General features: G+C 38.2%; 1 protein-coding gene across 3 annotated transcripts in view; it reads right to left on the bottom strand.

Annotated features, from left to right (window-relative positions):
- Positions 1 to 1,760: 1,760 nt before the first annotated feature.
- LOC134793518 (netrin receptor UNC5C-like) overlaps positions 1,761 to 12,856 on the bottom strand; it is a 148,329-nt gene continuing 137,233 nt past the window's right edge. For all 3 annotated transcript variants that reach the window (XM_063765102.1, XM_063765101.1, XM_063765104.1), the window contains 5 exons: positions 6,504 to 6,641; positions 5,493 to 5,640; positions 4,878 to 4,999; positions 4,314 to 4,547; positions 1,761 to 3,890 (listed from right to left, as the gene is read on the bottom strand). In XM_063765102.1, coding sequence (XP_063621172.1) covers positions 2,722 to 3,890; positions 4,314 to 4,547; positions 4,878 to 4,999; positions 5,493 to 5,640; positions 6,504 to 6,641 — 1,811 coding nt within the window. In that variant the 3' untranslated portion in view covers positions 1,761 to 2,721. The remainder of the gene's footprint in view (positions 3,891 to 4,313; positions 4,548 to 4,877; positions 5,000 to 5,492; positions 5,641 to 6,503; positions 6,642 to 12,856) is intronic.

Here is a 12,856-nt window from a genome sequence, read left to right as displayed (position 1 = left end):
AACATGTGTATAATTGTATTTGTATCATCTAAGCAAAACGCTGAGTTCGTAACGCCATCCTTACTATTGCAACAACCCATTCCTAAATGGAAATTCAATATAGGTACTTGGATATTTTTTAACAAAAAACCATTGGTCATTAATACACATAATTTGGGTCCCAAAAAGCTGACAGTAGCGGTTGGTTAATTTTTTATTTTATTACTGCACCTGTCTATTTATAGCCCTTCTAGCTCTAGAAATGGCGTTATAATGTATTTAAATGTATGCCAGAAATGTAGTGGCTGAGGGTGGAGCCAATGTTAGCGGAAGCGGTAGCGAGTGGTTGCCGCTCCTCTACTACTAAATTGGGTCTAGAATGTAATTAAAAGTCATATTTTACTACCAATATAAGTATTATGAGTGTTTGCGTTCGGTGTTGTAAGCAATAACATTTTGTATTTTGTGTCCTAGTAATTAATCTTCATGATTCTTATTAAAAATGTAATCGTTTAGGCCCACTTGCACCATGCGGGTAAACCGTTAACCCAGTGTCAAATTGTACTAGTAACCATGGTGACTCCAGGTTTAACCGGTTAACCCCGGGTTAGTGAAGGGTGCAAGTGGTGCTTAGTAGAAAACTTCTGAAAAATCAGGTACGAGCGTCTTATGTGATAGGTACCAATTGTTTTTATCCGCTTGTAACAAGTCCAGTATTATTCAAATTCATCATCATCATATCAGCCAGAGGACGTCCACTGCTGGACATAGGCCTCCCCCAAAGAGTGCCACAGTGACCGGTCTTCAAATCATACATTTCTAAATATGTGCCGACTAATATGATTCTTATAATATTATAATACTACAATACTTACTATATTATAATACTTACGTCAAATTCTCGTTTGGCTTACTTTTCTCGCCGTCACTCCGCCCACGCACCCGGGAACACCGTGACGTGTGAAGCATCAGCCCGTCATAAAGCGTGCTTGCACCTGCTCACATTTCAACCGACACAAAAACTTTACCTTATTTACATCTATCCAACCTTATTGTTGAAAAGTAATTTATTTAACGCGTTTCTCGCCTGTCAGGTTGCTGGAATTGCTATTGAGTAATAGTGAAATATTCTTTTATTTTAAATAATTTGAACTAGAATGCCTTTGTTGGGAACTAGGTTTCTGTATATTTTATACATTTCTTGAAAGCAAGTTCTCTCCGGCTATTATTATTTCTAGGCTATTGTTGGGATGCCTTAGTGAGGCCTACCTAATATTTGAACTAACAAATCGTGTTCGTTGTGGCATCGCTATCGTGCAATCATTGCGCAAAATTTATGTAAAAAACGCTTGAATGGTTCCGTACCATTACGCAAAAAACGGCAAAAATAACACGTTTGTTGTATTGGGAGCCCCACTTAAATATTTATTTTATTCTGTTTTTAGTATTTGTTGTTATAGCGGCAACAGAAATACATCATCTGTGACAATTTCAACTGTTTATGCGATACGGCCTGGTGACAGACAGACATACGGACAGAGGAGTCTTAGTAATAGGGTCCCGTTTTTACCCTTCGGGTACGGAACCCTACAAACGATACATGAAGGCCAATTCTTAGATTATAACATTTAGTATATTTTTTTAAATAAACGTCAATTTGTTTTAAATACTTAATTAGGTACTTTAAGTTCAATATTTATAATACTTGGTCTAATTTTATTATATAGGTACCTACTGACCAGGGATGAAAGGAATGCCATTGTAAAATAAACCGAATAAAGTGCACAGTTAAACATAATTTATTTCATATTATTTTAAGTATCACAGATCCATTTATTTTAATAGTCATCACTTTAACAAAAATATAATAATATAGTCTACTTGCGGCATGTATCCAATTTACAAAACCATGGTTATTTCACTACCGTATGATCGCGATACATGAAGTATGTACAATCTATTACTTATATACAGAAAGGGATGATCTAAAATTTTCCATTATAAAGTAGACCGAAAGCTAATAGCTCTTAAGTTCATTTTACAGTGACGAATGACTTCATTAGCCTTATGATTCGAAGTATAAAGTACAGTGAGATACAATTTTAAGTAGTAAATGCAATCTGCTTAAGTCTTTGTAGTATTTAATAGGACGCTAAGCTATTTTTATTCAACAACAGTAAGCTCTGATAAGTTGCGTTAAGTTTAAAACTGCCAAAGTGCTGTGGCATCTGAGATTTGGCACATTTTGAATACTCAAGCGTCTAAAACAAAAAGCAAAGTAAACAAACTTGGCCATAAATAATTTTCCAATACAATAAACACCAAACACTTAAGAGTAAAAAATAACAAATGCCAATCTGAGGTTGGCAGTGTTTCTTTAAAAGATTTCGTAGGCACTATTATTGCTACTATATTAATATAATTTATTTTCCTCGCTTATCTTACAGCGTAATAATGGTCTATACAAAATATACTACCACGATTTACAAACTTAGGCCAAGGCCAAGACTATTTCCACTAACATAACATTTAAACTACTCAGTAAATTACCAACATGTCATCCATATAAATCCTCTTGTTCATTCTAATGTACAACACAGTATACAAACGTACGATACCTTCTAAACGAGCTTTAGCACAGACACTACAAAGAACACCATTTATAACCAGCACTGCTTCTGTAATAAGTTCCCTAAATGTCTTTGTCACTCAAGTTTACACCAATACTTTCCTTTAATGAATTCATAACCAGGAGGGTCTCCCTTGTAGCAAATCGGCGGCGTCGTGTCGTTCCATCTGTCGCAAGGCAGCGGCAAGAGCGGCTGTCGCTCCTGGACCCCTCTCTCGACATTCCCATAGCTCCAAAATTGTCTCCGTCGGAGAACTCTTCGTGGCGAACCACGTCGTGTAACGATCTACCCCGAGCCTTGCGGCTAAGGCCCGCCAGTCGTTGCCACGAGCGTTTGGTGGGTCTAGTATAGCACATAGTTGGCGCTTGACCCTCGCGCTCAATTTGAACGGGCCTTCGCTAGAGCATTCGTTAACTCCCGCCTCGCTAACTGTGACGTTTCTTTTAGCATCACCGTCCTCGCTTCTACACATACGAGCCTCTAAAAGATTTTCAGTTATGTTGAAACTACGCTGCGATTCAGCGCGGGGCGAACGACCGCGCGGCGACCGACTTCTCATGTCGTCAAGAGCTATTCGGAATGTTTGTTTATAAGATGGGTTGGTTCTTTGACATGCAGAAATGCTAAAGTCTATAGAGTCGCAATCGTGAGTTCTTTCTAGTACAAAACTGCAGTGTAGGGCGTTGTAATTAGAACTCCAGACATGGTTGAATGGTATTTCTTGATAGCCTATACCTGGTTTGGCTTTCCAGCCAGGACTAACGTGTTCTAAATTTAAACAAAGGTTGGAGCCGCCATCTTGGAATAGAAGTGTCTTAGTTCTTTCAAGAAGTACACCTCCTAACTTCTTCTCTTGCTCCTGACAATAGTATGGTGCACAAGGAGTGTCCTCAAATACGTACAATCTTATACTATACTCCGAACAACTTTCATTAGGCGCTGCGGGAGCATAAACAGCTAACTGTAAAGCTTTGACTGCCTTGCCATTAAAACTTTCTCCTACTAACACGAAAGTTGACAGCATGTCTGTCACTAAGTATATCTTCTCGTTGTCAAGTTGCGTGAACACTGGGGTGTTTATGGTCTCCTGTCCGAGACCAACGACTTTCTTCCATTGAGGTTGGGCGTTGTCTGTCTTGTTGTTGTGGTCTATGGCATAGAGGGCGAGGTTCCAGAAGCCGTGCTTGAGGCTAGCGCAGTGCGGAATCTGAAGGACGACCGGCTTGTTTAATTGCAGCCGCGGAGGTCCGCACTTAACTACTGGACTCAGTTGCGTGATACCTGCGGGGCAGAATTAACTGTGAGACTACGAATAGGATAGACACTAACAATAATTACAGTATTTTCTACGCCTCCTGTTCTAATATTGGGTTTTAGAACGAGATGGTGAATTTTAATGTGCTGTCTTCAGTATAAGAGTGTTATTTAAACTATGCTTCAGGCACTGAATTTATTTATAAAATACCAATTGTTTTTTTGTTACAAGATGTGAAATCAAAATGCGCAACGCACGGCAAATTTCTTGTAACTATCAAAAATCAACAAATGTCTTACATGTTATTAGGCAAGTACACTATTGGAATGAACATTATATTACAAAGTAACGTCACAATAACCACGCAAGATGAAGACGTTAAACTATATTGACTTTTCATACAATTTTTCAGATCTTTTCGCTAAAATAAATGCAATATCCGTACTCACCTTTACCGAGTCTCGGCCTGTATCTATCGTCCCTCACGACAGCCACATACATTTGCTCCCTGCGGCCCCTACTAAGGGCATTCTCAGGAACCGACAGCGCTACTCCGGCGGCTGGCAGGGCCAATCTCGATCCAGAACTCGACACGGACAACGATTGTGAGGTAGGCGAGTTTGACACGAGTTCCGCTAGTTGTAACGTCACTGATTCGTTCGCTGCATCGTACATAGACCCCGCTAGAAAGAAATTTAAATATAAGGCAGGAATTTTAGAGAGTGCCTTTTAGTTTAAGGCGATGCTGTTATGATGAAAATACAGCTCTTTAAATTTTGTAGTACTGGAATGTGCAGTTTTGCAAGGCAGGAGACATTCAGGGTATTTTATAAGGGAAGCACACTACTTTTCTTTCTTGGATGAATATCTTTTCGAGGTGAATGTTAAGAATGGACTATTCGGTAACTTAGATACAGTACAGTTCAACGATAATTTTCTTGCAATTCAAAGCTTTTATTCTTATGTTTTAATTAAACTTGATATAAGTCCGCTATTTGGTTCAGGATACTTACAACTAGTAAAACAACTGGAAACGGAATGCTCTGATTCGCTGTAAGGTTTGCTATCGTAGTCTTCGCTCTGACCCTTGGAGGACGCGCACGGAGTTATCTGGTGATCGACTGGAGAAGCGTAGCTGTAGAAGTTACATGCAAGTTGTGAAACTGTTTTTTTTTGTGTAATATATTCTATTCCTGTCCTGTATATGTTTCAGTATCTTCATTTTCTAGTATACACCGAGCTGCATAAATGCATGACCACATGCTGAATTATTTAATCCCATTTATAATGTATCCATGAAATTTTGCAGCTCGCTGTAACTTTGTAAAATTTTTAATGTATTGATTTTTAATAATACGCCCGTTTATAAGATTAATAAAATCAAATATCAAGTATAATCCGCTTCCCAAGCTCTAAAACATTATTTTAAAATAATGTTAAGAAAGTTGGTCGAAGACTAAATTGAACATAACTGCTTTGCCTTAAGGTTGACTGGTAGAGAATGATTTTGGCATTAAGTCCGCCTTTTGTACGATAAGTTTTCTTTTGTGCAATAAAGTTTAAATAAATAAATAAACATAGGAGCTAAAGAAAACTGTGATAAGTTTCTAATTAGAACTAAGGTTTACCTGTTAGTGAGATGTGGGACATCGTAATGGTGTTCGGCCCTCGTGTCGGCCTGGGGGTGCTCGTATCTAGGAGGCCGGTGCTGCATCAGGTCGGGGGCCAGGGACAGGGATTGTTTCTCCACTGTTGGATACATTTCCGGTTGGAAATCTGTTCGGTGAAGAAATCATTACATTAATGACAAGGATGCTTTTCACAAACGATTATGTATTGTAAGAATTTTGTTGATACATAGCAATAAATAGGTACCTACCTACCTATTTATTGCTATGGCAGGAAGTTTTATAGGCACAACTTTATTCACTTTTCGACTTAAAGTTACGTTGGTAAGGTGCAACGTTAATTTTTATGCGTCACCTCTACTTCTCACCATGACTTAGTGCAATGAACATTTTATGCCATTACCGCCTGAGGTAAATATTTATAGGCATTCAATATTCCTCTCATGTTTTTTTGCTTACGAATCCGATACTAATAATAAAGAATGCTATTCATGAGTGCATAAACATGGTCGCTTTTATTTATGATGTTTTAAAAATAGAACACTGCATTAAAGTCCAAAAAGTAAACTCACTACGTACAGCGGATACTTATTTGTAAATTGATTCATTATGAAGTAGGCTCTTGTCAATAATGATGTTCTGCGGTATTAATGTAACTTGTTTTTGTTTACTTGAGCTACTTAAGTATATTCCAAAACACGCTGGTGAAGTATTGGAATTGGATGAAAAAACATAGGTTCACATGGGCTTGATGGCACTAACGCGTAACCAAATGTGGACTTAAGACCAAATGTAGATCCACATAAAAGTATTTACATGTAAAATATGTACCAATAAGTGGCAATAATTTGAAATGTGTAGCATAAGTGAACAATGTAATAAATTACGATACTAGCTGAAAATTTCCATACAAATGAATTACACCTTTGTTTTCAACTGGACCACATTTCAACACTGACAGAGTTATAGCCGGGTATAATTGAAACAAGAACAATAAATATAAACCCTCACCTGTCCTAGTCATAGTATACAGTGAATGGTCTCTCGTTTTCTTCTGCAGCAGTTTGTAGACCACAGCCGCGCCGGCCAAGAACACGACCACGGCCACTGCAATGCCGATGTACAGCGGCACGTCGCTGTGCGCCGCAACTGGGGACAAAACGGAAGATTAGCAGGGGAAATAAAAGGACGGGTGCCAAGAATGTCGGGAATGGACGTGTTAGCGGCTTGGTTCTTTTTATATGCAGATTTTACAAACACTATAAAACACCAACACTTTAAATGATAATCGAAAAAGTTTGGTGTTTTCATAAAAGAGCTACTTTCGAGCTGTATATACGAATCGGCAGTCTAATAAGTAGAAGTATATTCAAATAAGAAATTTCTGAAAACATGTTTCTAAAAAGGTAAACATTCACTAAATAGCGCGGCAGCACTCTGTTAATGATGTAAACAACTCAATATTATTGTTGCTACGACTCACTCAAAACATTAGCCTTTATCCTATTCCAGCGTTTTGATTTACAGCTCATTTCACAACCACCGACGTTTCCCTCGGCCATTTGAAGACGCTTTCAACATCCAAACAAAGCGTAATAAATTACAAAGTAAGTTTTAGCTCCCATTTTCTGTCTCGCAAACTTTTATTAAGTGAGGGAACCATGATGTTGATGATTTAAAAAAAGGTATACACGGTGGCCAAAAAATAAGTGCATTCCCGTTGCCAGGGAGGTTTTGGGATTATACTGAGCAACTTTTACCTTGGGACCAACACCGAAATCGCGAAAAAAAATTACCGTCCCATAGAAAATGGACCAGCCAAAATGTATGAAACAGCCAATATTTTTCGGGATTTCGGGGTTGGTCCTATTGTAAAAGTTGCTCAGTATAATCCCAAAACCTCCCCGGCAACGGGAATGCACTTATTTTTTAGTCAACCTGTATAAAGGTTTCTTGAAAACCACAATAATCACCTGCTTGATCCTAGTTTGACAAATATAGAAGTGCAAGTAAAGTTTTGGAGTGTCAATATAAATGTTGACGATGTGGAAGGAAAGATAATTTTCGTGTTTGTAGATGTAAATTTGTTTTCAAGCGTCGGAATGGAACCGTACAAGTTTCTGGCAGCATGCCTTAATATTATTTATGTCATCGCGTCTCCAAGTTTACGATTGGGCTCGCGGCAGTTCGTTTTAACGAGTATTTTTTGTGTAATTTGCTGCCGTGAAAGGACAAGACTTTTAAAATGAAGGGATGCTTTTTATGAAGTGTTTTTTGGACACGTGGGAGACAATGACAGTTAATAGAAGCGTCAAAGGGTCCCTAACACGCAAAATTATTATTATTATTATTTGTATGTCTTTCCCATCACGGAACAATGGTGTTCCGGACCTTTGGGAGGCATGCGCGGAGCCGAAGCCAACACGTAGAGGCCCTTTTGACACTTTAATGAAATGTAAGGGGTACACCGAGCGGATGCTGCCCTTGCCCGTGTTATGGGACGCACGCAGAGGCAGCACCCGCCAGGGTGTAAGGGCTATTGAGAGTTGATGGAATCTAAAATGAACTAGGTTATTGGGTGAAAGCGATGGACTAAGTACTGAGCTATGGGGTAAAAAAACCGGACGCCTGCCTAATAAAACGGTATGCAATTTTATTTCCGGCAGACGGTGACTCGCCCTCACAAGATGGGCCCCCACAAAAAGCGACATCTAGGATGGCTCAAGGGCAACACCGGTGTGAGCGGCTCAGGGGTGTCGAGAGGTGTGCGCCGCTTTCTACCCAGTGGCTGTTAACAGCCACTGTGCCAACTCGCGTCTTATGCATATTTCACTTCCACCCCTGGAGCTTATAGCTTATTATTATTATTATTATTGGGAGCCTATAATGTCCCACTGCTGGGCAAAGGCCTCCCCCCACTTTTTCCAGTCTTCCCGATCCTGTGCAGTCTCTGGCCATTCCCTTAAAAAGGAGTCTAACTCGTCTCGCCATCGCCGACGTGGTCTGCCAATTCCTCGTTTTGAGCTGGGCTGCCACTCTGTGGCGATCTTGGCCCACAGCTCACTCGGCATTCGGCAGACATGACCAGCCCAGTCCCACTTTAGCTTGGCCGCTTTCCGAGCTACGTCGACTATTTTTGTAAAATTATAATTACCGTTTTATTTCAATAAGCTACTCTTTGGAAGGAAAGAGTGAAGCATTTTGCGGTTTTAAAAATAAGGCCAAATAAATACTTTCTGAAGATCCCTGATATAAATGAGTTTTAAACTTTTACCCTAAAGAATTATCTCCAACATTGCCGCGATATTAGTTGCTCATTTCATAAGATCTTATATCCCTGGCCCTTGCTACTTCAAATTTTATATTCTACGGTCAAGGCAAAAGGGGTGCTAATTGCTTGGACTATAAATACAAGGAAGTCAGAATAAAGCCATCGCTCGATAACTCGATAACGATCTCGAATGTTGCCAGAGTAATTAAAAACGAGGCGACGGTGTGTTCCACATAGTTGCTTTTTATAGGCACTTGCTAATTTTATGAGCATAGCTTCTCTTTACCTTGGAACATATTGGTCGTATGCACTTGTTGAGAGTATTGAACTTTTGCATTTTCTGTTTTAGCTTGGCTTGTTTTTTTATGGTACTCACAATGCATAGTTTCTTCAAACATACATATTGTATAAAATACCCATGTTTAATATGTATCATTATTTTCACAGAGAAAGAGTTCGGATTGAAAAAAAAGCGATACCTATTGTGAAAATAAGCCGTATTGCACCATTGTTGATGTGTTTTAAAAAGGAAAGCGGCGTCTAAACAGTAGGTACATTCTTTTGTCTGCATTCTTGAACAGAAACATATCAAAACTGCGCAACTATTCAACTCCGTGCAGACAAGTTCCAACAGACTGTAATTCAAAGCCTTTGAAAGGTACCACTTGACTGGTTACATAAAGAACAAACTAAGCGAAGTTGCAAAGGGGAACTTTTTGCACCTGGCTGTGTAGGGCGTTTGCAGTTCGTTATAATTTGAACAATTTTAAAATGCTATTTGATGTTAAAAAGGTGATAAGTTGATTATTTTGATATGGAAGGGCGATAGGATTAAAATAGCCAATTATGTTACGGCCGTTATTTCGCTTTTTAATTTAAATGAGGACACAGAAGTGGTTATATTAATCATTCCAAAACATAACAAAGTATTTAAAATTGTTACAACTTATGGATGGTATAGTATAGGTATCTATAGGAAGCCTATAGGCCTATGGTATGGTATAGCAAAATCTTATTTGCAAGAGGATTTAAATCGAATCGAATGTCCATCAAAGATTTTAATGAATCACAACAGGCTTTAATGTTCCCCCTTCTCATCCTTTTATTTTGGACTCGTCACGTCAGCAGCCTCAAACCAAAACATCGTGTCATTACATCAACACGTCATGTTAGTTCATTATTTTTCCACATGAATAGTCGCGACGAAAGTCAGATTCTTGTATCGATCATACCAAAACCAATATGTGAGTATGTAGCTATCATTACCGGAGGTGGGCCCCGTGAATGATTTGTTGTGATCTCGTCGAGAGAACGCAGCGGGCGAGCTCGACTTGCATCCCGACGCCCCTTCGAACGCACCACGCCGCTATCACCTTTAGTACCTAAGCCTTTAGAGCTGCGTTTGCGTACTTGTTTTCGTCAACGTATTTAATTCTGCAAGGCCTCCTGCCGCGTTATGGGTAAAGCGACAAGGGTTTGTAAATTTCGATTGGATTTTGTATCTGCAATCTCACTGCAGTTCCGAATGTACGGCTGGCACTGACAAATGTTTACACTGCGTACAAATTTCGACGTTAATCCGATAAGCGTTTGAACGAATCGTAAATTAATTCCGCAACGTTTTACGCGGTTTAGGGACTGACGTTCGCAATGAAGTAGCGGATGATTTATCACATTTCAAACTTTGCTTGGCATTAAACCGTATGGGACTTAGGAGTTGTTTATGGTTCAGATTGATTGAATATCAAATTATACTTGCGCCGTACCTATAAATCGTTGCAAAAATAATTTTCAATTATTATGATAATTTTTTTGTTGTTTTGTAACATAATACAAAAACAGTACTATGCATTTGACTAAATAATAAACTAACTACGAATCAACGACCGTTATCAACAGAATTGTGCGTTTAATCCGTTATACATTCAAGAAATATTAAAGACATAAAACCCAGTGTAGTTTCTTGTTACAAAAGCTTTCATAAATTCAGTTCAATTAATCTTTCTTCTATTACAGCAAGTTATGACTGTAACCGAAGCTTAACTAAGTGTGCCCTAGATACGGCCGGCCGAGCCATGTACGTCAATTATCTCCGTATCAGCAATGGATCTAAATTAGCAATAACTCTTATGTTATTTCCATTGTTCGAATTTATTATCGTTTTGTTCGGGACGAATGTTAATTGTTAAAGGCGTTTAGTTACTTAAAATATAGGTACGTAGTGCAGGTAGCGTTTCTTTGGTATATCGTAACACCACCCAACTAGGTATTGTCCAATACGACAACTATGGTCTAAAAGTTCAATAGGTACGTAATTAAGTTTTATTTTTAATCATTATTAAGTAATTATGTACTTTTAGGTTCGATCTGGGTACTTACCTGTTTTAGGAAAAATACGTATTTAACATTGAACTGCTGGTTAGCATTCATCTGAAAAGTATAATATTTAATGTCGAAACTGCCGAAAGGCACATTCGCGGTTTTTTTTCTGTCATAAAACTGATGATAAAACTGAAAAATTTGCCTTAATTTATCTTTTACATGTTTGGGTTAAAATTAGATGGCTTTTAACAATATTAAGTATTATTATTTAAGTCAGATTTCTAAGAACTTATTAGTCATAGTCAAGTATTACCTACATCAAAACTATTAATTACAAAATTCAGAGTTCCAATGATCCACCTAGACTCTGTACAATAAAAGCATTCTTTACTCAAAGAGGTACAAACAAAAACTAACCCTATTTCCTTAACAGACACTCCAACACTTCCCCAACGTAATTCGCTTCGCCTTAGCGTTGAATTAACACTCCAATGTTTAGGCAACAAAAGATGAAAAGCTGCTATAAAATTCAACCATTTCCCCTTTATACGCCAGCAATTAGGCTAATGAAGTACGGCGGTACGAATGAATGGTCCTCGCGTTCCCCGCATTCAAGTCTCACCTTTCATGTGGGTAATTTACTGATGGTCCACATTCTCTGCGAGGCTTGAATCAGTTCTAAGTAATGGTTTTGGGTTTGATGGTTTGAGGAATTTTCAGGCCGATAAGGAGTACGTGTTCTGTTTTGTGATCGGGAAATTACGTTGCTATAAATGGAATGCCATAAGCATGTTTACTTAAGTAGCTTTAACCCGCATACTTTCAGCGGTAGACTTTTATGAGTTCTTTCAAGTCGTCATAAAAGTGCAGTCAAATGTTCATTTAACTGTTACATTCGAATTTCTACCGTAGCAGCGTTATTGTTACGGCGTTGCTGGGGCAACGTCATATGTTTTGTTAATTTCCTTGATAGATTGCGTTGCTATACTTACTCGTACTTGCGTGATTAACTACAACGACTAATCTGGCACTTATGTACATTTATTTTATTTACCAGATTGACAACGCCAGCTTCGTGCTCCTGTAACGCTGCATCAGTAATGCTGCTGCAGTCATGATCAGAAAATAACCTTGACATTTATTTAACTTCATTGTATTCCAGTCATTTTACGGACCGGAAGTCCAGCTTTCTGGTACAAGTACCTGTGGATCTATAGACCTATTTCAAATGTTTAATGTAGATAGATAGATAGAATACTCTTTATTGGCACACCTCAGTAAAAGATATAGCTTAAAGAAAAACAATCGATTAAAGATAGAGGCAGACAACAGGCGGTCTTATCGCTAGAGAGCTGAGAGATGTAGAATTTTTATGAAAACATATTTTATAGGTAATTTATTAATCAGCATCTAAACAAAATATACTTATTTCTATTACTTTCTTAGCAAATTAAGACATGTTTCACTTGCGTCGCACGTTTGTGGATTTATTAGTTTTACATGTAAATAATCTCTTCGATAGTATTGTTTACTGATTTTAGGCAAAAAATAAATGTTAATTTTTTTTTCCTATTACATACTTCGTTCCGGGTAGAATGTTTGTATTATTCCTGCATATATGATATTTTAATATATCATTAGAATAATATATTAAAAAACTTAACAATTACAATTTAATGTTTTTCTCAACCGTATTTACTGGGCTATTGGTAATCATCACCAATCTCACGCACACACCCGCGCAAAAAGTTACGAAAAATCAGCCCTCGAC

The sequence above is a fragment of the Cydia splendana genome, chromosome 9, assembly GCF_910591565.1.
Source record: "Cydia splendana chromosome 9, ilCydSple1.2, whole genome shotgun sequence".
In the NCBI taxonomy this organism is placed as follows: domain Eukaryota; kingdom Metazoa; phylum Arthropoda; class Insecta; order Lepidoptera; family Tortricidae; genus Cydia; species Cydia splendana.
The sequence above is the reverse complement of the archived record's forward strand: the minus strand, read 5'-3'. Positions and strand labels throughout refer to the sequence as shown.